This window comes from Coffea eugenioides, chromosome 11 (genome assembly GCF_003713205.1).
Source record: "Coffea eugenioides isolate CCC68of chromosome 11, Ceug_1.0, whole genome shotgun sequence".
Taxonomy (NCBI): Eukaryota; Viridiplantae; Streptophyta; class Magnoliopsida; order Gentianales; family Rubiaceae; genus Coffea; species Coffea eugenioides.
Window position 1 is genome coordinate 33,494,820 of NC_040045.1, and position 26,149 is coordinate 33,520,968.

At 35.3% G+C, this 26,149-nt stretch overlaps 2 protein-coding genes across 2 annotated transcripts; both read right to left on the reverse strand.

Moving 5' to 3' along the window:
* Nucleotides 1-4,610: 4,610 nt before the first annotated feature.
* Nucleotides 4,611-6,932, reverse strand: LOC113753755 (D-galacturonate reductase-like). Its single transcript, XM_027297993.1, has 5 exons — nucleotides 6,619-6,932; nucleotides 6,117-6,360; nucleotides 5,830-6,009; nucleotides 4,922-5,134; nucleotides 4,611-4,691 (listed from the first exon to the last, which is right to left on the reverse strand). The coding sequence occupies exons 1-4, from the start codon at nucleotides 6,930-6,932 to the stop codon at nucleotides 4,922-4,924; spliced, it is 951 nt and encodes a 316-aa protein (XP_027153794.1). The 3' UTR covers nucleotides 4,611-4,691.
* A 14,073-nt stretch (nucleotides 6,933-21,005) lies between these two features.
* LOC113752333 (protein FAR1-RELATED SEQUENCE 5-like) lies at nucleotides 21,006-22,784 on the reverse strand. Its single transcript, XM_027296451.1, has one exon. It carries the CDS (start codon nucleotides 22,782-22,784, stop codon nucleotides 21,006-21,008), a length of 1,779 nt encoding a protein of 592 aa, XP_027152252.1.
* Nucleotides 22,785-26,149: the final 3,365 nt, after the last annotated feature.

The following is a 26,149-nucleotide window of genomic DNA, read 5'->3' on the forward strand; positions in this document are numbered from 1 at the left end:
TTGTGGACATCCATCTGGTGAAGATCCCATTCCTTTGCTGCCGCCACAGACAAGAAAGTGCGAACAGTCACCATTTTTGCAACAGGAGAGAATGTTTCATGGTAGTCAATTCCCTCAATTTGATTATTGCCAAGGATCACCAGACGTGCCTTATACCGCTCGACAGTGCCATCTGAGTTGTACTTAATTTTGTATATCCATTTGCTACCTATGGCTTTTTTCCCCGGTGGTAGGTCTTCCACCGTCCATGTTCCATTATTCTCAAGTGCATCGACTTCATTTTGCATGGCCTGTCGCCACCGAGAGTCCTTCACTGCCTCACTATAGGATTTTGGCTCCTTGCCGGTTGTCACAGCTGCTAAGAAAGACTGATGATGCACAGAAAAATTATCACACGTGACATAATGTGCTATAGGGTAAGGAGTACCTGAGGATGGGGTTGGTTTGGGTGAACGTGCGGAAGGGCTTATGCACTGAGTTGTGTATGTCACATAATCTTTTAAACGACTAGATGGGCGCTTCAATCGTTGACCTCTCCCAAGGTGCTCATCAACCGATCCAACTTCGTCGCCGGTGGTGCCCTCCCTTTCATCGTCATTCTCAGAATTGTGATCCCGATTTGTGATCTCCGGCACTATACTCGTAACTTCTGCAAGCAAATCATATTCCCTTGCATCAACCACCTCATCATTAGCAGGATCAATTGGCCCAACTGGACGTGTCCCTAGAACATCATTGGTTGTATTAGTTGCACTTGCATCTGCATACGGAAACTCATCTTCTGAAAACACCACATCTCGGGATACAAAATAGTCACCATTTTCAAGATCATACAGCCGTCATCCCTTCTTACCAAAGGGATATCCCACAAATAAACAACGCCGACTCCTATTAGCAAATTTATCTCTCTCTCGATTCACATTTCTAGCGTAGCACAGACATCCAAATACACGAATATGTTTGTAATTGGGTGGCTGTCCAAACAAACATTCATATGGCGTCTTATTCCCTAAAAGTTTGGATGGAGTCCGATTAATCAAATATCCGGCAGTCAGCACACATTCTCCCCAAAATTCAATAGGAAGATTTGCTTGAAAACGCAATGCTCTAGCCACATTCAAAATATGGCGATGTTTTCTTTCAACGCGCCCATTTTGCTGGGGTGTTCCAACGCATGATGTGTGATGTATCATTCCATTCTCAGCAAAATAACTATCTAAGCAAGTGAATTCTACGCCATTGTCACTTCTAACAATTTTCACCTCCCTGTTAAATTGTCTTTTGACCATTGCAAAGAAATTACGGAGTACATATTCTACTTCGGATTTAACGACCAACATATATATCCACACAGCTCTTGAAAAATCATCCACAATAGTTAAAAAATACGAGGCACCACAAGAAGCAGTAGTTCGATAGGGTCCCCATATATCACAATGTATCATCTCAAAAATTGCATTTGCTCTATTATCACTAGGAAAAAATACTTCTCTTGTCTGCTTGGCTCTTAAACAAATTTCACAAGGTTTTCTCTTATCATACTTATTACTACTTGAACTCACATCAGGAAGTAATCCTACTGCTTTTGTAGATGGGTGTCCCATTCGTCTGTGCCACAGCCCGTTGATATCCCGACATGTTGTATTGCATGCCTTAATTTCTCCCATGGTCTTGAGGTAGTAAAGCCCTTCACGTCGTTCACCCGCTCCAATCACCATCTTCGAAGTGCGGTCCTGTATAAAACACAACTCTTTAGTAAATAAAACATTGCAATTCAATTCATCAAGCAACTGTGACACTGAAACTAAATTGCAGTTCAAATTGGGAACATAAAGCACATTCTTCGACTTCAAATATTTCCCCAATTGAACTGACCCTTCCTTTAGTGCCTTTGTTTGGCTGCCATCAGGCAATCCTACTGCACACCCCGTCAAATCCTTTAATTCAGACATACATTCTAAACTGCCAGTCATGTGATGAGATGCACCCGAGTCAATTATCCAGTTCAAACAATTCTTACCAGTTAGCTTTTCATTGGTACCAGGTTTGCAAGAATTCAGCAGACTCAGGAAAGCTGCCCACTGTTCACCGTTCAACAATCCTTGTGCCGTATGCTCCCTTTCTGCGGCTACCGTTGATGAGGAGGTCTGACCAATCGTCTGAATGGAGTTAGCCCTAGGCGCAGCCCCACGTCCATGTCCTGAATTCTGGTTTCCGCGTCCTCGTCCTGAGCTGCGTCCATTTCCTTTGGGCCGATCGCCCCACCATTCAGGGTATCCGATAAGCTGAAAACAATTCCCAGCATCATGTCCACTACGATTGCAATATGAACACAACACAGACTTGTCCTTTATTGCAGTCCCAAGCTTCCTACCTCCTACGCTAGTCTGAACAGCAAAACTCACGGGCTCTCCACGTCCCTCTTTCCCTCTAGACATGCTTCGGATGCGCTCCTCCTGGCATATCAACGAATACGCCTTACCCACGCTGGGTAGAGGTTCTGTGCCAAGAATGTTGGAACGAACTGTTCCATACACCATGTCATCTAAACCCAACAAGAACTGATGAAGTTTTTCTTCCTCACGTTTCCTGTTAAGTTGGACCGAAAGATTGCACGTGCATCTTCCACACTGGCATGTCGGAGTTTGTTCATAGTTTGCAAGCTCCTCCCATAATTGCTTCAACTTCCCATAGTAAGTCACAATTGGAAGTCCCCTTTGTTTCCACTCTGCAATCTCTCCTTTGATCTGTTGTACCCGAGGCCCGTTAGCGACAGAGAACCTTTCTTGGATGTCTTCCCACAGGTCCTTTGCGGTTTCCACATGAGCTATGGTGGATCGCAAGGCTGGCTCTATCGTGTTGAGTATCCACGAAACTACCATTGAATTGGCAGTCCACCAATCCTCCAGATCGGCAGAATCATCATCTGGTTGCTCCACTGTTCCATCGATAAATCCCACTTTCTTCTTGGCTCTTAATGCGGTGCGCAAGGCTCTAGCCCATTCATCATAGTTGTCACCCTTCAACTGTACCTGGGTAATGATAGTCCCAGGATTGTCATTCAAACTCAAGATGTACGGTGAGACAAGTTTCTTCCCAACATTCTTGTGTTTCCCATCGTCATCCATGGCTCTGATACCATGTGAAAAACCTGGGACCCCCGTCCCTCTTGTGGCCATGCCTTTCATATATACCAATAGCAAGGGCCGTGTTCTATCACGTACCCATCTGAAATTAGAATCCTATCATGCTTCAATGATAGAGTTCTATCATACCTCAACTACTCCTAAGAGAACTTTCAGGGATAACAACCACAGATACGAACTAAAGATACAAATGCATACAGAGATAGACTACAGAGAATAACTAAAGGTACAAAGAAACACGTATCTACAAGATAATCTTCAATAGAAGGCTACTATTCTGCTGCATTTAGTTCTTTTGTTCAAGAAACTCATCAGAACTGAACAAACAGCAAATTAATTTTAACGTTTGGCTATGCTTTCAAGGTTGATTCGTTTAGCTTACAGGGCTTCCAGAGCTCAAAACGCAACATGAGCTTTTGGACAAGTCAGTTAATTATTTCTACTTATCTATATAACGAAACATACATCTGATAATCTTGACAACTACAGTAGCAACAAACTTCGCGACAAATTGTTTCGCCATAGTGCAAGGGGAAACAACGGAATTTATTATCGAAGCATGACCAGGTGGTAGTATGTAATTTCCTTTCTAACAGTAGTGCCATTGTGCCAAAAGGGAGGTTCAGGAGCTCATGTTCAAAAACATTTCCAAACAGCCAAGGAATTGTCAGATTGTATGGAATGCGACAATCGATTTACATGTAATGTTTGCAGAACAGGCATTGCAACTATACTCCACTTTCTTCCTACTCATTTTTCTGCCAAATCCATCCCAAACAAAAAAATATGTTGTAAATGAACCCCAAATTTCAGAAGATAATAGGGGACTTGCAGTTTCCAATTGGTGGGGCTATCTTTTGCTTATCGGCAATGAATAGCTTCAGAAACTAGCCAGAAACATTAGCATTGCGGTTGGTACAAGTTATGGTGTCGGATACTTTGAACTAGCTTAAAAGATAAAGATTCCAGACCTGAAACATCAAATTAGCTAGTGAAACAATGCTTGGCTCTAGAGTCTGGATATCGAAATTCTCTATTTATTTATGTTAATTTTCCCAAAACAACACAGCTCATCTTTCTTCTGATGCTTGTTCTTACAAAGGAATAAAATATGTACAGTACAGAACAAGGTTTTCAAAATCGGGATCTAAGGATCGTTTTTTGGTTTGCAAGATCGGATCGTAGGATCGGATCATAGAATCGGTAGATCCTACAAAAAATGTAATAAATTGTTATATTTATAATTTTTAAGTTTGCAATTCATAAATATAGTAACAAATAATGTAATTCATGTGCAATCAATATAATTATATTGTTAATTAAGGTTAATTCATTTCTAAAGGCTCTAAACCATATTAATTTATTATAATAAAGACACAAAACACTAGCTCCATGTGATAACCTATAACAAAGATCATTTATTCACTTTAGTGAATTATATGAGTCAAATTTAAAGATTCATCAAAATTTCTAGGTTTGGAATTGGGCTTAATTATTTACATGGATTTAAAGCACTCTGAATATAGTTTACAACGCAACAAACGACACTTAATTTCGAGTTTTCTATACAAAGATATAGTCAAAATACTAAAATTGTTATTTAATTTATTGAAAATAGTAGGATCGTATCAGGATTGTAAATTGGATCGTTAGTTTTAATCCGAATCGTACGATCCTACGATCCGGATCGCAATCCTAACAACTATGGTACAGAACATTTATCGATCTATTTTTCTGAATTCGCAACATAAATTTAATGTGATAGCAATTCTGTATTAGACCTCTGCATCCAACTCCAGCACAAGGTCATGGGGACCTAAAATAGAGGCCAGGGTGACACCTTTTCGTTGTGGGATTTGGCTAATTTTTTCCAACTCTTCCTCAGACAATGACCAATCAAAGATTTGGAGGTTCTGCTTCATTCTTTCCTTGTTGTAACTCTTTGCTACCAAACTCACCCCTTGTTCATACACCCACCTTAGTGCAACCTGCATTGCATTTTTCCAACATATATTTCAATTGGGATCACCAATATATAAAACAAGGACTCCAAAGATCAAATATAAATCATGCCATGTTTTAGAGGCGCAAATAACTAAGGTCAAAAGCTTGGGGAAAACAAAAAACAGAGAGGAGTTGCCTAAGCATATGCAAAAACAATTGAACAGACTCAAAAAAAATGCAATTGAACTTATTGAAAGTTTGACTACTTCAATAGCAGAGACTAACTCGGTCAAGCAGCCAAAAACTCAATGCCCTTTTGTCCTAACAAATTTTGAGCTGGTTCTTTTCCAATTTTGACCCTGTAAAACCAATATGATCTACCTACCTAATTTATATCTCCTTTTTTTTCCCCTCGAAAAAGGATCAACCTAGCATCAAGAACAAATAAGAAAAGAAGGTAACAGGAAACCACGTAATTCAAAACAAAGTACATAAGACATTCACATGCTTAATTTGGACGCCTGTTTAAATGCTTTTAGTTGTTTATTTGGAAAATGAGGCTTAATCTACTGTTAAAATTTCTGGGAATTGGCCTTTTTCGTTTCTGGTTTTTCTTTTATAAACTTGTTGGGAGGTGGGACACAGGTGTTGAACATTGGCAAAAGTCATAGTTCATTTATTGTTGATAATGGCAAAGAATCAATGAAAATGTTAAAGAAAAGAAAAGAAAGTAAAAGACCTGAGCAACAGTTTTCCCTCTAAACTTGGCTATCTCAGCTAGCACATCAGAGTCCATAACTCTGTTATCTCCCCATTTGGTGTTGTTGGCCCCCAAAGGAGAAAAAGCAGTGATTTCGATACCCTTTGCCTTGCAGAACTCCCTTAGCTCCTTTTGCTGCCAAGTTGGATTCAGTTCCACCTTTGATCACAGAAGACACAGACCATCAGATCAACCCCACCATATACAAGAACAAAGGAACTAAAAAATAGGATTCAATTTCAAGATTTTTCATAAATCACACTTACTTGATTAACTGCAGGAGGAATTGTAGCAACTGCGAGTACTTTCTCAAGTTTCTTGCAAGAGAAGTTACTCACACCTATGCCCTTTGTTAGGCCAAGTTTTACGCATTCCTCCATGCCTTCCCATACCCCCTTCACATCCAGAGGCTCTATTGCATCTTTTTCGACCGGCATTGAAAAGACCGTTCCAGTCAATCTCACAGGCAAATGTATCAGATACATGTCAATATAATCCAATTGAAGATTCCTGGAGAACACAGACCAAAAAGAAAAAAAAATCAAAAGGGGCAATAATTAGTCCAATCATCTTAACAGGACAACAAAAAACCATTGCCAGCAGGGTTCGGCTGAGCTATTTAGGCTCTGATTTCGACTCAGAATCAAGATTCGAATCTTGAAATGGTGTAACCTCTCTTTTTCATAAACTTCTTTTTATCATCAAAAAGATGATAAAATGATGAAAGCAGCGTATTAAAAATGAAAAATACAGTTTGATGTTACTTACTGAAGGCTCATTTTACAGGCAGGAACAATCTGGTCACGTTCAGCATAGCTGCTCCATAGTTTAGTGGTGATAAAAAGTTCATCCCTGGACATGATCAGGCCAAGGGTCAAAGCTTCAGCTATTGCCTCACCAAGAGGCTTCTCAGAACCATAAGCAAACGCCGTGTCAAAGTGGCGGTAGCCAGCTTTAATGGCTTCGATGATCGCTGTTTTTGTAGTTTCCAGGTCCGCCGGAGGGAACGAGCAAGTTCCCATGCCAATAACTGGCATGGGTTTCTCACAACTGCTCAATGTTACCCCTGGTAATTTGGCCATATGTTCTTCTGTCTGTAACTTTCTCCAAATCCAATTTGTTGGTATTTGAGAGTGTTTTGAGTACTCTTATATATATATGAGTGTGTTGGGGGGCTTTTAACTAAAATTCTTTTCAGTGTTTTTTGTAGATTTGATTTGATTTTTGATGTTATATTTTGGTAGGATTCAGTCGAGTGAGAGACACTATGCGTGCCTGTTCCACTTTGCTGCTGGAGTTGAATTTGGAGTGGTCAACTTGTTACAGCATTATTTAGTACTCAATTTTCTACGTGGAAGTCAATTTGGACCGCCTAGACGGCAATACAATATTGACCATCACAATTGGCATGGTTATTTGATAAAAGGATTCAAGGATGCCCCAAAAAAGAAACAAAAAAAATTATCTCAGTCCACTGATCAAATTGAAGATGTTATATTACCTAGTGGATTTATAGTTTCAGGATTTGTAAAGGGAATTTTCTAATTTTTCCTTGTCAAAATTTCTATTTTAGGTAGACTCAACACTTGTGGGCTATATATACCATCAGTATATAAAAAATTAATTCATATATATATATATATATATATATATAGTTTTAGAATTTGTACAGGGAATCTTGTAATTTTTCCTTATCAAAAACTATTTTAGGTAGATTCAACACTTATGGACTATATATACTGTCAGTGTATAAAAAATTAATTCATATATATATATATATAATTTCAAAATTTGTATAGGGAATTTTGTAATTTTTCCTCAAACTTTATTTTAGGTAGACTCAATACTTATATAGCATAAAAAGTTAATCCATATATATATATATATATATATATATATATATACATAGGAAATTCAAAATGGCCCTATATTTTCTTGTTAAGTCATGAAGATGTTAGGCCATGTTCCAATTGTATTATTCATTTAGGAGAGGGTCTTGTTTAGTTCCCTAAGTGGACTCATTGGTTGTAATATTTGTTTTTTTTTTTGAGAGAGAAAGACTCAAGGCACTTGGCCGTTGTAATTTTTGTGGGATGACAATCCCACAATTTTAAGCATAAAAGGATTTTGAAAATAAACTTGTCACTATGCATATAAGTAAAGTTGTATGTGGTTATAATTAATTTATTTTCAGTTTCTTGACTTTTTGGTTAAATACTCAAGTTTTCGGCACATTAAAACTCTAATGATTCCTCCAACTTTAGAATTCAAGCTTGCCAATTATTTCCTCTTCATCTATTCAGCCAAGGAAAATAGTAAAACGAATCATAGATTAAGGCATAACCCAATTCAACACTTAAATTTAATGGATTCAAATTTTAACATATTTAGACCGTTTCATAACAAAAAATTGAATATTTGAATTAATTAAGTGGCACTAAATTTCTTAATCAAAACTTGCGCCCAAAATTAAGTGATAAGTTACTCATGTATCACTGAATGTGATAAACATTCAAATGTATTAGATTTAATACTTAACAATTCAATAATTTAATGGATTTAGACTTTCGATTTTATATTTCAAACTTCAATTTTATCAAACGCATCCTAAATTAAAAGAGCAAATAATTGGATTCATATAGAATAAAACGAAATTTCTAAACAGAAGCTATATAAACTCTGTCCAGGTGGTGTAGGAATGTAGCTAAAAACCTTTTTTTTTTTTTAATCTTCTCACTCAAATAGTGTCGGCACAGAATTCGAACCCTGAACTAAACCTGATTTGGCCAATAAAACGCATTGAAATTCATGGAGGTTGCAGTTTTAGCTGTTCCACTTTTGAATGGAAGCACAATCTGCATGTCCCTAAAAACGTGCTTCTTTTGCAAGAAAGATGATGGCGAAACAGAAATGTTAAAAGTTTGAGTTTCATGTTGCCTTGATTCATTGGATTCCCCAAATCCAGTTGCCTGACCAAAGTAATATTAATAAATTTAGTGGGCATTAGGTGTATTATTAATGTATGTATTTTCTTTTGGGTTCTTCTAGTTTATGCCTTCATCATATAAAAGTGGGTTCGATTTTTTATAATTGATAACCAATTTAATTTTTAACCATAATTTTCGAAATTTGAGAAATGGGGTGAAGTCGAACTTGCTTGGCGCCATTGCTTTCCTGTTGTAGTGAGAGGTAGAAAATTGATGCATCTTTCCACTCTGTAGCCTGATAAAACTGGTGCTACTAGCCTCCCAACCGTGGAAAAGTAACAAGAGAAAATAAAGCCAAAGAATGATCATCAAGAAATGTCCAATATTCTTCAAAGACATGTTACTGAAAGAAGAAAAACAAGAGTTGAGAGGGATATATAGAACAAGCATGGAAGATATGGAATTAAGAGGGAATATAGACTTTGTTTCTTGTAGTTAAGGGGTAGCCTAAAAAGCTCAACAAGATTGACATATTGAATATTAGTTGTAGACTAGCATGAAAATTGACGATGCTGAAGATTGCTTCCATAAGACTCACATTTTGCACTTTTTGTTGATTTAATTCAAGGCTGGATAAGAAGAGAAGGGGTTAAGGGGGTAGGGGGGAGGGGAGTTGAGAGGAATGTGAGGTCCAAATGCTGCGGAGAGGGAGCAAATTGTCGACCATTTCTCCAATGAAATCATGCTTTCCGTTCAAGAAATGTAGGTGAATCAAGGGCTTATAGTCAAACATTGAATTATATACATGCATGGGGAACGGGGATTAGGACGTCCAAATAACTAAAGGGTAAATTGATGTAGTGCCTATTAGCCGCTATCCTTTTTCAAGTTCTTCAAGTTTGGTAATTCAATTTTGAGTTTATACCCGTTTGTCCATTTCAAATTCCACAATTAGATGTTGAGTGGTTATCCATTCCATCTTTCTCCATCATGCTACAAGGAAGTAGTAGTTGCACGGTTGTTGGGTATTTTTTTTTTCTTCATGCCATTGTTACAATTTGTCAACGAGGTATTATGTCCTGCCTTCAAGGGGATTAGTCGACGAGGTATTATGTCAACGCAGGGGATTAGTCGGGCCCGGAAAGAATTGACCCGGACACCCCTGTGTCGACAAAAAAAAAAAAAAAAAAAGTATTATGTCCTGCCTTCAAAGAGAAAAATTGTTGAGCATTCTGCTTTAAATTTGGGTCCTTCTCTATTTTTGGTGAAATTATTTTGTGCTCTAAATATGAAAAGAAATTCTTTTAATTCCATGTTGCATGGTGAAAAAAGAGATTTTATAACCACTTTTTTTCTTTTTATTCCATGTTGTAATGGCAAAAAAGGGTTTTCCTCACAAGTAGTTTCACAATAAAGAAAAAGTTAAGGCAATTTTAGTTGTCCAGTGAAACAAGGTACGAAGGTTTCGAATTTAAGACGCCTCATTTTCACTATCTTCTTTCATATCATTCAATCTATCCCTCCTCCTAATAAAGTTAAAATAATTGAAAATTTTTTCTTAACCTTTTTTGGTAGAAATTTCTTGCAAAAGCTTCAAATTGTCCTAATTATTTTGTTTTCCTTCGCAAATAAGCAAAGACTTCCAAATTTCTATACTTTGACTTCTTCCAATTACAAAAGCGACGAAAATGCGTTATGCTTTTTCCAAACAAATTATGGAAGTTTTATTTCAAAACTGATTGGAACGTGCGTTGATCCAAGAACTTTATTAATTAATGTCAGGAGGATTTTTGCGAATTGATGTGAAAGTTTATTAATTAGTCCAATGTCGGTGTTCTAGATTGACAAGAATGCAGGTGTTCTAGATTGACAAGACAGAGCCATTAAAGACTGACAATAACATGCCCTGTGACTTGCAGCATTGTGGTCCGGTTCGGACAAGGGGCTCGAGCGGTTGTCAGACAACCGCTCATAAACTTTTCATGGCCAAGATGTGGTGAGCCATCATCAACGGCCAAAACAAAGCCACGTCACAAAGTTATATGAGCTGAAGAAGACGGCGTCGTTTTATTGAGTGGCAAATAAAAAAATTAAAATTGTAGAAACGGATGGAGCATCATCGTCAAACGGCGTCAAATTTATCCCGCCCAAATAATTAATGAAAAGTTCCTTTTTATCAAAAATCCCTATTTCACTTTCCCCATTTCCCAAACCCTTTTCCCGTTGTCTGCTAATGCCAAAGATCACTCCACAAAAGAACTTCCATTTCACTCCACAAAATCACTCTCATTTCACTCCCCGTTGTCTGCTAATTTCCAAAACAACTATCTGAATTCGTCCTAAAGAAGACCCACGGTGTATTTTGGAGGAGGAGAAACTGCATAATCCAAGGTAAGATGGAATCTTTTACACTCTCTGCTCCTATGTTGCCCTTGTAATGTACCGACAACATTGATACTCTTCATTTTTTTGACATTTTTTTTAATTCATTGGGGTCAAAATTCTCTGTATTTTCATTGTTACTAGATTACGAACTAGTAATTTCGTTGTTACTAGTCCGTAATTCATTGTTACTAGATTACTAGATTACGAACTAGTAATTTCGTTGTTACTAGTCCGTAATTCATTGTTACTAGATTACGAACTAGTAATTTCATTGTTACTAGTTCGTAATCAGTAATAATTTCGTTGTTAACTAGAAATTACAGGTTCGTAATGTCTTCTTCCTGATTTTTTATTTTTATCTTGTAACAAACTAGTAATTTCTCCTGTAATGTCTCCGTTTTCACTAGGGTTTTTCTTTGCCCCTCTCAATTATGTTGATTGAACTTTTCAATTTTAATGTCAATTTTTTGCTGCCTAAGTTGCTATGGTTTAATTTCGATTTTAATTAATTTATGTAATTGCGAAATTATTGAAAATCGCTGAGTTTTGAATTTTCATTTCCTAGTAATGAAATATCAACTAAGAAGAATAACACTATATTTTTATACATATACGTGTCTTCGAACTAAATAAATTTAAATGCCATAATTAAGTTAAAAACAGCTTTTACTTTTGTCAACATTGGAGGCTGTTTTTCAGACTATTTAGTGTGTTGTGAAAAAAAATCAAAACTCAGACAATTATTTTTGGAATACATTATCTCTCCTAAGTTGTATGATTGAAATTGGAAAGATGTAAGTGTATTTTATATTCTTTCTGCAGAGGAAATTCATAATGTTACCCTGGTGTAAATAATGTTTAATTAATATTTATCCAGCAAAGATGTATTATAATATTTTGGAATTCTCAACCTTTCTTCTTTCTGAAGAAGTTCATTTTGAACATTTTGTAACTTTATGTAAACCTCTTGTACATTTGTAACAACAGAAGTGTGTTAATACACTTCTGTGAAGAAACCTCAAGGGATAGGATATTGAAATTATCCCTTATGTTTTTTTCATGTCATTTATTTTGGTGCAGTTTGAAATGGGACGTCGGGGAACCAAGAAGATGAATGTTACAAAAGATAAAGGCAAGCAGGTTGAGGAACTTCATGACAAGAATCCAGTAAAGCCGATGAGGCCACCAACTGATTTCATTGCATACAGGTATATATGACTTTATAGAAGCATTATTGTGTACATTTGGGGTTTTGAATTAGTTAAAAAACTCATGATAAAATCAAAAGTCTATGTATAGGATCTAATCATATTAAATGTTGGTAGGATTGACTTCGCACGCAAGGAAAAAGCAAAGGGAAAGGCATTAACAATGCAGGAGCTAAACATAGCCTCGAGAAATGCATGGAATAAATTGCGTGATGAGGAGAAGCTTGTATGGAAGAATGAAAAAGATATGAAAAAGTATAAGGAGCTGATGAAAAGCTACAAGGAGTCTATAGCCGACAGGGGAGAAAGCATAAAGAGTGATGTAGCAAAACAAGTAAGGACGTAGCATACAATTTTATTGTTTTTAAATTAAATGATTTAGAAGTTTCAAAGCGCAAGTGCAAGTATTGGAGTGTTATTTGGTAAATTTTATCAACATTGTTATATTGTTTTTATAGGCATACAGGTTTAGGTGCACACAAGCTAAATTTTTAAGGTTTGTGGGGCGTATTGATGGGGAGAAAATAGCTGCAATCCAAGAAATAGGTTTTGGTGGATTGCTGGAGATCCAATGCCACAACCTTCCAAGTATGATATGCATGTGGTTGGTGAATAATTTCAATCCAACTCACTTTTACATACAACTTGAAGGTGGACGTGTACTGCCTGTAACGTCAGAAGATATAGCAAAGGCTCTTGGAATTCCAGGTGAGGGGCCAGTGCCGGTTGAAGATACTGGAGATGATGGAATTGATAGCGAACCACATTATCCTAGGAAGAAGAAGTATAATTGGCATGATATAGAAGATGAGCTAATATCCATGGAGGTCGGGGATGAATTCAAGAGATTATTTGTTATTTTTGCATGTGGGTGCTTGCTTGCTCCAACAACACGAGCTGAAATTAAAGCCAATTTATGGGAGAGTTTACAATCAACTTCAGAAATAGCAAAATTCAATTGGGCTGAGTTTGTCAGAGCTGATTTGTGCAAAAAATTGTTGAATATGCAAAGCAATGCCCACAAAAATGTTGGAGGTTGCATCCTATTTTTGCTGGTAAGTTAAGAAATCTCAACTAGTGGATGATCTTAACTTATATTTGTTCATTGTATCTAACAAGGATAAGTTGTTATTATTTTGCAGCTACATTATTATGATCGAGTAAGTATACTCAATCATTGTGTTCATAGGACCTGCCCTGTAGCAAAAGCATGGACTGATGCCAATATAATGGAAAAAAAAACACTAGAATTGGGTGGTCTTGGAAAATTTGGCAAAGGAAAGCTAGTAAGTATTACTAAAACAATGATATTTTTGGAATTTGAGTTAGCAAGACATTATATTATACGGTTAACTGCTTTGCGAAACTTACAACATACTTTTTTGTCCACAAAGGTAGGGTCAAACAAAATGAACAGAGAAGAAAATGAGGAAGAGGAACCTACTGAGCTTCCACCGGATGTGATTAGCCATATGGTGAATAATGGACATGGAGAAATTGCTGCAAGATAACAAATTAAATCTAATACGAATGCAAATATGTCTGAAGTTGTACGAATATGAGGATTAATTGCATTTATTTTTTTATATTCAGGTTCATCTAGCCACTCTATATACAAAAGCGGCAACTGCTGAGCGGATAGCAATCGAGTGTCAACAAAGTGTAATGCATATATCCAGTATCCTTTGCTCGCAACGTAGTGCCATGCCATCATGTTCCCAGGCAGCCGTTAGATCCACAAGAAAATAGGCAAAAAAGCGAATGATCGATGATGAGAAGGCAAAAGTTGTTATAGATTCTGATACGGACAAATTTGAATATGAAAACAACCAAGACGAGACATGTGTTGGGGATAGGAATGAGGATTTTGGTGAAAATGAGGCAAGTGAACCCGAAGATAAAGAAGGAAAAGATGATGCCAAGGCAATTGCAGAAGTTCATTGCCTGGATGCAGGTCTAACTTCCCCATCAGGAGCTGCAGTAGAGCAACATTCGCTATGTGCTGCAACACAATGGAAAGGTCGGTCTAGATATAAAAAAAGAGAGTGCGAAGGCAAGTTATATATGTTGTAGCTAAAATTCTACTTTCATTTGTTATTGCACTTTGTAAATGATATAAAAATTGATCATTACAAAAACATTTGCTATTCTTGACTTAATATAGATGCGGAAGATGGCCGAATGCACAAGACATTGCGGACAACAAGGCACAACACCCTCATCAGGTCTACTGATTATCAGCTCCAAATCCAGGCTACTTTGACACAATGTAGTTGAAAGATTGCGAATTTCACATGGCAAGACGCGGGAGATGAGAGGTAAAATCTTTTTTCATGCGATAATATTTAGAGTAATATGCTATTTTTATTCATATTCATTTATAATTGAACTTAACATTGTTGACTCAATGTTCAATGTAGTGAGATATTAGTGTCTATGTTCGGATTTAACCTTAACCGAAGAGATATGCAATCCTTGCGGGAGAAGCATTGGGTATCAGATAGGGTAAGCTACGAGAAAAGAAAAATTATTTTATTTGACTAAGTTAACTGCTGTAGTTGTGGAGATAGTCTCACCTTTTGGAATGCTAAAATATTTTATTGTTATACTCACCCTTCTTTTAGGTCATTGATATGTATGCAAGATTATTGAATAATGATGTGAGTAAAAGACTGATGAAGGTTAAGCGATACATTGTCGAGCCATGTGTTGTTGTAAGTATAATGACCAACTTTTTTTTACCACCAACTAACATCATGCATATACAGTTTCACTTATTGTTAGTTTATTAGAAAATTTGATTCCAATGTTTATTAAATAGTAAGAATTCCTCGTGCAATTTCTAACTATCGTATGACTTTCGATCCAATTTCATTGATTTGTTGGGTAGGCTGCCATTCAAGGTGTAGACCGATTTGAGAAAAAGTCTGATGATGTCCTATATTCGAAACTGAACAAGTGGTTCAAAATAAGAGCAGATAATGCGTCAAGTCTAGCAAATGCAGATATGGTGATCAATCTCTTATAACTGCTGTATCAAATACCTTTTATTTTATATCAAAGATGTTGCATTTGTAAAGTTTAACACATTATATTTTCATATAATGGTTCCAGTGGTGAACAAAAGTCTATGGTTTGTATACTCATTTGATATTGCACAAAGCATTGTTCATCTCCTTGACTCACGAGTTGATTCATCACGGGTTCGACAAACTAACATCTTACGACGGCTGGTGAAATCTAAACACTATTTATACCTTGAATTTTTAATGCATCTGTTTCATGGATTTATATTATATAACTAGTGAGAAAGTGTAATCAGGAAAATTATATTTTTATGTTGCAGAGGCGAACCTTGGGCTTAATAATGGCAAAACAATTTGATAAGTTGGTGGATTTCGAGGGATTTGTATTGCAAGTCGCAGATGTGCCTCAACAATCTCCACACAATAGGTATATGTCCTGTAAATAAGAGTTTATTTATATTCTATCTTGAAATATAACTAAATACTAAGTTATATTATTAGGATGGTAAGGTAAAACTTGTATGTCCTACAATCTGGTTGTCACGACAATGTATACCTCGTGTTTCAGCTATGATTGTGGTGTGTTCATAATGAAATTTCTGGAACACTGGAATGGAAGATTAGGCATACGCATTACGGAGGTATATATATTATTTTGTTTTATAATTATTTTTTGGTAGCAATTATTTTTATGATGACTAATGTATAACATGTGGTGCTGATTATTTCAATGCTTGGATAGGATAACATGTGGAAGTATCGAGTGCAATATGTATCTATGTTGGTTGCAACAGAGCATAACGAATGGGCCGAATCCATCCTTGAGTTGTTAAATATCCCTCCCCGACGAAAAAGTCAATTGTAATAAATGATTGACAAATATTTAGTAATTTATGAGTTGTGTTGCGTAGAATTTTGTACTTGTGTTGTGTAGAATTATCTCCTTTTGGGATTACTGTTGGGAGCAAAGTTCATTAGTTATGAAGTTTTTACTACTAGTGGGACATATAGAATTTTGTGTTGGGAGTAAAGTTCAATACTGTTGGGACATGCTTCATTTTTTGTTTGTGGCAGACAGGGTTGGGACACCACGATGAATATATAACTTCTTGTAATCAATTGAATAGAAGTAAAAGGTGTAAAACTATTCTGCATTGATTGCAATTCTCAAACTACTATCTAATATAAAGGGTTAATATCAGAAACCTCTCCTGAGGTTTCTTCTAATCACATCTAATACCCCCCATGTTTTTGAAATCACACTTAGCACCCCTAGCAGTAGGATGTGACAGGTTGTCCTAATCAAAAGGTGAGAAATTACCCAAAAACCACCAACACCAGGCAAATTTTTAAGCGGGGAAATGCTGGAAAACCAATGCTACTGTAAACAAGCAAGGTATAATTCCCTTTGTACCAAATGCTCAAGCTACTCTAAATGGTGGATCTCAAGCCGAAACTTCTGTTAGCATTAATACTGCTGCAATAGTGGCCTCTAACACTATTACCAGCAGTTTCTCTATGATGTTTTGAGAGTGCTAAAGGTTCCCCGCAATCCTTGCTTTTGGTATCTGAAGTAGTTTAGGTACTAGTCTTCTTAGCTCCCAGCAATACTGAAGCAATGTTAGCTTTTGTGGACAATTTTTTGATAAGTGGTGCAATGTGCATCTGATTTATATTTCCTGCCACTTATGGTGTTGTTTGACTAATCTTAGAACTACTTGTGTATAGTTTTGTGCATTGCAATCGTCACCATTTAAACAACTAGTTATAGATGGTGTTTTTGTTCAGAATTGGATTGCAATATAAGGCTTACGTATCATGTTACCAGACCGATCCAATGTAGTATCATGGACTATGTACTTAGTGGAGAAGGGGCAGGGACGGTTACTGCTGTTAAAGGTAGTATAATTACTCGCTGTTGTTCTAGTGTTACAACGTGTACAAATGATGTTACACCGTGTGCAAAATACTTGTGTTAAAGGTAGTATAATTACTCGCTGTTGTTCTAGTGTTACAACGTGTACAAATGATGTTACACCGTGTGCAAAATGCACACAAGCTTCCGGAGTGCAACCGTTCCGGCCCCAGGTCCATAATTAGTTATGCATCTCTATATCGCCAAAATCTCTGATAATTAGTTATAACATTCTTTTTATTACACTTTTACACCCTCAGCTTCTAAATTAATATCATATGCCTATTTATTTCTATTTTTATCTTCTAAAATTCACTAATCATTTTGGGCTTTGGGTAAAAGTGGAACAAAAATAAAGTCTCTCTCCTACAATTCATTTTTTACTACCATTTTCAAATAGAGGGGCTGACAAGATACCAAAGTTGTCATTTCAGGGGTGCTAAGTGTGATTTCAAAAATATGGGGGGTGCTAGATGTGATTAGAAGAAACCTCAAGGGAGGTTTCTGATATTAACCCTAATATAAAAGTAAAACAACATTTTAATATTACATTGTTCCAATCCAGTTCCAAAAGGATCACAAGATACATCAGCTTAGCATACATATTCATGGAAGGCAATTAGCTTCTACCTATTTATATCGTAGGTAGTTGCACTTCTTCGTCGCTTAATTGCATGAGAGTACTGCTCTTTGACCTTTCCACAGATACCACAATGGGGGTCTGGCAATCATTGAAACAAGCAATAAATTATTTAAATCAAAAGTTCAGTGTTCATAAAAGCATGCCCTACAATAGTCTTGTAACAAGGTTAGAATAGTTCTAAATAATAACTGTAAATAATGAGCTTTTTAAAAGAATTACTGACCATTAAGAATTGGGTGAAACTTGTGTACTTTGTCTTGCTCACAGGATCGTTGGGAAGCAAAAGTGGGAGATTGTTACGATCTTGAATATGGATATTATGAGCACTCAGTATTTGAGGATTGATTTCAGTTTCACTGGGCTACCATTAAGTATTGTACTGAATAAGATACTGTAAATTTGTCCAAAATCTTGATTATCCACACAACTGCAATATCTAACTTACCATCCTACAAGACTGCATATCTGAGTGAATAACTGGGGAAGATCCAAAATTTGATTCACTGAATGACTGTTTATCACGAGTAGCACATTACATTAGTTGCAAAGTCATGCTAACACTGTGTATAACAGCAAACTAACTAATTTGTAAAAATTAAATACACATTGTGTCCAAAATTTAAGATGTTAGGTCGTACGAAAATTATGATGCAAATGTGTACATAATATATAACAACGTGTTCAACTGAATTAACAATATGTAAACAAAAATAAACCAAAAGTAATCTAAACAAAAATCAAAATTCAGTACATACTTGACCATAAATGAATACATTGTAAAGTTATACTACAAACTTATGGGCTACTATGGATATAACACATAACCAATGCATTAGATTGAAGTAACTATGCAATAGATTTCAAATGATATGATTTGTAGTGTACAAGATAAAATACACCGTGTACCAGAATAATAACAGGATGTCAAAATTAAATAACGGGTGATAAATAATTGTAACTTCTACGATTGAAAAAATAAATGTGAGAAAATAAATTAATAACGTGTAAAAAATTTTATCCAAATGTGTGATCATGTGTCCAAATGGAATTATTCATATTTCAAAACAAAGTAACCAGTGGTACATGGTATCAATCAATGCGTACAACATATATATCAGTTTGTACACATCAAACAACAACATGTAAATGTTATTAAATCAAGAGATCTCCGTACTGTGTACCAACTAATATACACCGTGTACCAGAATAATAACACGATGTCAAAACTAAACAACGAGTGATAAATAATTGTAACTTGTACGATTGAAAAAATAAATGTGAGCAAATAAATTAATATGTGTAAAAAATTTTATCCAAATGTGTAATCATGTGTCCAAATGAAATTATTCATATTTCAAAACAAAGTAACCAGTGGTACATGGTATCAATCAATGCGTACAACATATATATCAGTTTGTACACATCAAACAACAACATGTAAATGTTATTAAATCAAGAGATCTCCATACTGTGTACCAACTAATATACACCGTGTACCAGAATAATAACACGATGTCAAAACTAAACAACGGGTGATAAATAATTGCAACTTGTACGATTGAAAAAATAAATATGAGCAAATAAATTAATAATCTGTCAAAAATTTTATCCAAATGTGTAATCATGTGTCCAAATGAAATTATTCATATTTCAAAACAAAGTAATCAGTAGTACATGGTATCAATCAATGCGTACAACATATATATCAGTTTGTACACATCAAACAACAACATGTAAATGTTATTAAATCAGGAGATCTCCATACTGTGTACCAACTAATATACACCGTGTACCAGAATAATAACACGATGTCAAAACTAAACAACGGGTGATAAATAATTGTAACTTGTACGATTGAAAAAATAAATGTGAGCAAATAAATTAATAATCTGTCAAAAATTTTATCCAAATGTGTAATCATGTGTCCAAATGAAATTATTCACATTTCAAAACAAAGTAACCAGTAGTACATGGTATCAATCAATGCGTACAACATATATATCAGTTTGTACACATCAAACAACAACATGTAAATGTTATTAAATCAAGAGATCTCCATACTGTGTACCAACTAATATACACCGTGTACCAGAATAATAACACGATGTCAAAACTAAACAACGGGTGATAAATAATTGTAACTTGTACGATTGAAAAAATAAATGTGAGCAAATATCAGTTCTATGATGAAAAATTTTCGATTTTTATATATCAAAATGTGTAATCATGTGTCCAAATGAAATTATTCACATTTCAAAACAAAGTAACCAGTGGTACATGGTATCAATCAATGCGTACAACATATATATCAGTTTCTACACATAAAACAACAACATGTAAATGCTATTAAATTAAGAGATCTCCGTAATGTGTACCAACTAATATGTACAAAATATGATATTACTGTGTCAAAAATAAATAACATGTGATGAACATCCTATCACTAATATGTACACCTTAATAACCAATGTGTACAAGTAAAATATTAATTTGTAACACCTAAATAACTAACAGTGAACTATAATGCACATTATGTAAAGTATAAAATAACTACTTACTGCTACAGAATTATTCGATGACAAACATTTGCTTGATGTTTGACTTTGGATAGGTTGATAGGATTCTGATGACTGACAAGAGAAGAATATACAACAACTCAGTCGGCTTATGATAGTAGAGTCAATTGAAATGATATAATTATGTAAGTTCAAAAATAAGATTCGGTACTAACCATCTCAGGAGTGCTTGTCTCAGACAATCTAGAGTTCTTCTTTTGCCTATGAAACCTGTCCACCCAACTACGCAATACTTTCTTAGTTTTTCTGCCACTTCGTTTCTTCAAACCCGTTGGAGTCACAAAGTGGCCAGCTGCATTCTGCACTTGTATTTCCTTACATAGATCCATTGATGCACTATTCTGTGTTATTTCATCTATTTCTCCAGAAAATAGCATTTCGACTCTCTTTGACAATTCAGACATTACGCTACTGACTAACTTTGTAGCGGCTTCTGACATGGCAGCCCTGGTAGCAAGTCTTACCATTTCGGGTGCTAATAGCCTATATCGATGGGAAATAGAGAGAGACGGATCTGATGATAGTTCTCTACCCTTGCAATCGACGCTGCCTCCGGACCTTCCTTCTTTGTCCACCTCTTTGTCACATATTGATCAGGAATAAACTTTGTTCCAACCATATCATACACCTTTAAAGCATGTGAGCATAGGATTCCTTCCTGCTCAAAAAGATTACAACTACAAGTAATGTCTTTAGTTATTGGATTCAATATCACTCTTCTCTCCCTTCCTCCATCATAGTGACTGACACTGTATTCCACATGCATTGTAGTATGCTTTTGGTCCAAGATCACCATTGTAGTGGATTCATCGTATTCATTCTGGAATGCAACAAACATGCATGGAGAGTATATAGAAGCTGCCTGGATCAGTACCGGAGTCTGTTGCAATCCCAACATTGGCAGCTTCTGTCGACTGTGATACTCAACTCTTAGTTCATTATATCTTTTTTCATCCACAACTCGGTTAAAATGTTTAAAGAATTGAACCAGGTCATGATCAAGTTTCAGATAATTTTTTATGGAAGCATTTAGACTCTCACTTAGTTGTGTGCTACGCATACCCGCAGTCCAGGCGCCTTTCATGAAGCATTTTGCCAATTTCTTTCGACATGCATAAATGCCACACAACCATTCATTTGTTTCGAGCTTGTGTTCTTTTAGCATTGCATCCCAAGCCATGATAAACTCATTTTCATCTTCTATCTTATACATACATTTAGCAAATCTATATGGGAGATTACTACCATCCTTGTAATAGTTCCCAAGGTGTTTCATGAAATTGACTCTAATATGAAAAGTGCACAGACCATGGTATGTTGAAGGCATAACAGCTGAAATTGCAGCGGACATGGCTGCATCCTGATCTGTGAAGATGGTTTTTGGGTGCCTTCCACAAACTGCCTCTACAAATGTACCGAACACCCACTTGAATGATTCAATGGTCTCATCATACAATAGAGTTGCTCCAAAAATAACCAATTGTCTAAATTGATTGAATCCCACAAATACGCCCAATGGTCTGTACTCCTTGTTAGTTTTATATGTGGTGTCAAATGTAACCACATCCCCAAAATAGGTATAATCCAGCAGCATTGATGCATCAGCCCAAAATATATTTGTAATTTGTTCTTCACAATCAAGCTGCTCTGCGTGAAAGCATGACGGATTTTCCAATTTTTGTTCTTCAAAGTATCGTAGCATTGCACCAGCTTCACCATACTTTAATCCCCTCTCTCTTTTTGTTCGTAGATAGCGTTTTAAGTCATCACGAGTGTAGCCAATATTGCCTAATCCACCTGCCTCTTTTCCCATGAGTTCATGGGATTGTTTCAAGGATATTCCTGTATCATTTGCAATCTCAGCTTGGGTTCCTTGAGAAATACTTACTTTTCTTTGCGAACGCATCATATGAGCACATTCTGAAATGTGTAGTGTGTGATTATACTCGATTACCAGATCTCGAACCTGATACTTCATTGTTTCTCTGTTCAAAATTATCCCCATTTTAGCTTCACATCTGATTTTTGTTTCAGCCCGAGTTCTCTTTGGTTTTACATCTCCTTCGTACCGTGGTTTGAAATCTTCTTTGCAACATGTGTACCTTCTCGATGTAACTACACCGTCTTTATCCTTGTTCAAGTAGTCTTTCCGAACACTGAATCCAACAACTAATCCGTACCTATTGTAGAAGTTGTATGCCTCATCTTCTGACTGAAACTCCATGCCGATCTTAGGACACAATGCTTCCTCCATTGTGCTGTATTCGACAAAAGCATTTTTTGCTATTGTTTTCAGGACAAACAATTATATTTATTTTTTATTTCTTTATTCACATCATAAGCACTTAATTATTTGTATTCACATATGTACATACTTTATAACGACGTGTACACACCTTACAACATTTTGTAAAATAATTTTTATGGATGTGTATCTTCTCTGTAATAGGTAATCACATAACTCTAATAATTTGCATAGCATATTTCACTATATAATGTATACATTTCAAACAAATATTATAACCAATTTGTGTATAATATCAGTATTTACATACTTTACAATCATATGTACACACTTTATAACAATGTGTACACCCTTTATATCAACTTGTAACATAACCAATGCAAGTATGTCTCATACACTTTTACATAGCGTAAGGTTTGACAGAATTCTCAAAATCTATACATTGTCATCTATACCGTTTGTGTAGTTACTTAAGTTGGTCACATTGTTAAGTTATTTTTACGCTTATGTTATTTTATTTGTACACATCCTCATTTATATTTTGAAATTCTGTACGGGATCTTTATTGTACAAGTTAACCATTCTCTCTAAAAGGATAATGACATACTTCTTATAATTTTTAAATCACGCTTCACTAAATAACACATTTATTACAATCAAATTACATATAATATTAGCGTTTACCTTGGACAGAGTTCACCATGCAGTAAATTTCAGATGGGCCGCTCACAAGTCTCGGCTATGCATTTGTTACTCGATGAATATCTATCTCAGTCATCCACTACTTAAATCGGCGTGTATTGTTGCTGCAGCGGATCTTCACAATTATCTTGTGCACACCTCAGAAAAGATGCCCGTTTTGATAGGGTTTATTTAAGAGTTGGAAGAGAAGAAGACAAAAATTTATGTCTATGTTATGTGAAATAATTTGTTGAGAGGAGAAGAACAGAAGGAACTTGTTGAAAGGCGAAGAGCAAAAGGAGCTACAACGACAATGTATTGTGTTCAGAGAAAATCCATTACCGCCATTTTCTTCCCACATCTTTTAAGTTGAAAGAGTTTTAAATCCCGCGCGATCGTACCAAAAGTTGATTTTCAAATTTTGATTTTGAATTTTTCATACCCTTAACGTCCAGACCAAACGGAGTTAAAAGTTAAACTTGTATTAAAGCAACAATCCTCTACACTCATCTCCATTTTGTTCGATTTCATTTTGGCCGTTGATGATGGGCCCACCACATCTTGACCATGAAAAGTTTATAAGCGGTTGTCTGGCAACCGCTCGAGCCCCTTGTCCTGCTCACAAAGGGTTTGAGTCATGCATGGAACTATGGATATGTGATGATTGTAATTGCGTTTGGATTGATCATTTTTTTTAGGGGAAAAAACGTCAGCCGCCATTAAACTATTGGTCAGATCGTGTTTTGGTCATCAAACTATTTTTCATCAATAATTAGCCATTAAACCACATAATCAGTAAATCCGTGATCATTTGGTCGATAATTGCTCTTAATCTATGAAATTAGCAATTAATCTATGAAATAGAGTCGCATAGTTGTTAGACAAAATTGCCCCCGTGCTTTGCCACGTGTGCTACTAATTTCACAGTTTAAGAGCAATTATTGATTAAATGGTCGTGTGTTTACTGATTAAATTGTTTAGTGGCTAATTACTGACGAAAAATAGTTTGATGACCAAAACACGATCCAACCAATAGTTTAGTGGCCGTTGAGGTTTTTTTCCTTTTTTTTAAATAAGATTTTCATATATAATTAATAAAAATAATTATAAAAATATCAAAAATAATCTCAAAAACATAAAAAATACAAAAAAAAAACTCAAAATCACCAAAAACATCAAAAACAACCTCATCTGCTGTAACAGTTGTTCACCTATATTATTACAGTAAAATATTTCAAAAACACTTTAAAAAATAACTAATCCAAACAAAGCTGTGTTAGCTCTCACACTAAAGTGATAACTGTGAAAATCAAAATCTGAAATTTAAAAATTTGAAATTAATGATACAAAAATGAAGAGACTCATGACCATAGAAAAATAAATAATGAAACGAAGAGCCTCATGATGATAGAAAAATAAATAATGAAATTGATTATTGAAATAAGAAAAGAGGCCAAAGGTGTGGAATTTCTCGTATTTTGTTTGTTATCAAGAAAAGCTTTTATAAAATATCAATAATTAGATAAGAATTTCTTTCATTGGATTAACAATTGTTAGTTATGATTTTACTATGTAGGTAAAATCTATTCACTACTTCTAAGACGTTAATACTTCTAAGGATATGGGAAAGTCGTAATAGTGGTTCTAAATTAGATTAGCTTGTGTTGGAAAGATTTTGAGGCATTTAGATTTTTATTTTAAGGTTTGATATTGATTACTGTTTTTTATAATGAATAACTTCCATAAAATATATATATAAATAAATAAAAATATTTATATATATATATATATCTTGGCTCTAGGACCCCTTCCCCAGGGTGCCAGTGGACTCTAATTTTCATGTCTTACCACAGTAGAACGATTTGTGTAGCAACAATATACACGATTAAAAAAACTATAGGTCCATTTTCCAGCTTAAAGTGTTAGTTATAATGTTCATGCAATTAGTTAGTATACTAGTATTGCCAACGACCAGTCTGCCTACAAGTAATTGATACGGATTTCTCTATTATCTCACTGCATTTTATGCATTTGCTGTTGTTAAGCTGAATTTTATGTTAGTACTTGCTCAAAAATTCTAAACATAAAATTTGGTTAGAAAAGCACTAAGGTACAAAGAAACTAATAATACTTAAGACCTCAACATCTAGTAGATAAAATTGGTAACAAGGAATAGTAAGTTTATTCCAAATTAATTACATAACATATTTTAGTTATATCTCAAAGATTTTGACAAACATATGAAAAAAAAAATCATGCCTTCTTCATATCTTAGTTATACCACTTAAGCAGTGTCTTCTTAACATAGTTCTTAATTTTTTTTTTCTGCGACAAGCATTAACGCGATATATACAGTTTGGGATTTTTAGGGTGGATTAAATTTAGAATTGGTGTTTTTATTTAGTTAATTGTTAGGAATTAGAATAGTCGATTTTGTGTAAAGTGTAAAAAAAGTGATTGAGTATACTATAATTTTTCTTTTTTAGTTTTGTACAAAAGGCGGTTTAGGATTTTTGAGAAAAAATTGACCTATATTATTACATAAACATTAAAAGTAGGGGAGGCAGATGTAATTTTTAAAACTTGAGAGGAGCTCTCTACAATTATAAAAACCTCAGGGGAGGTTTGTGATATTATCCCCAATTATAGAAATCCTTTTCCGATCGGGAAACGGATGCGTTTCCTAAATTTTC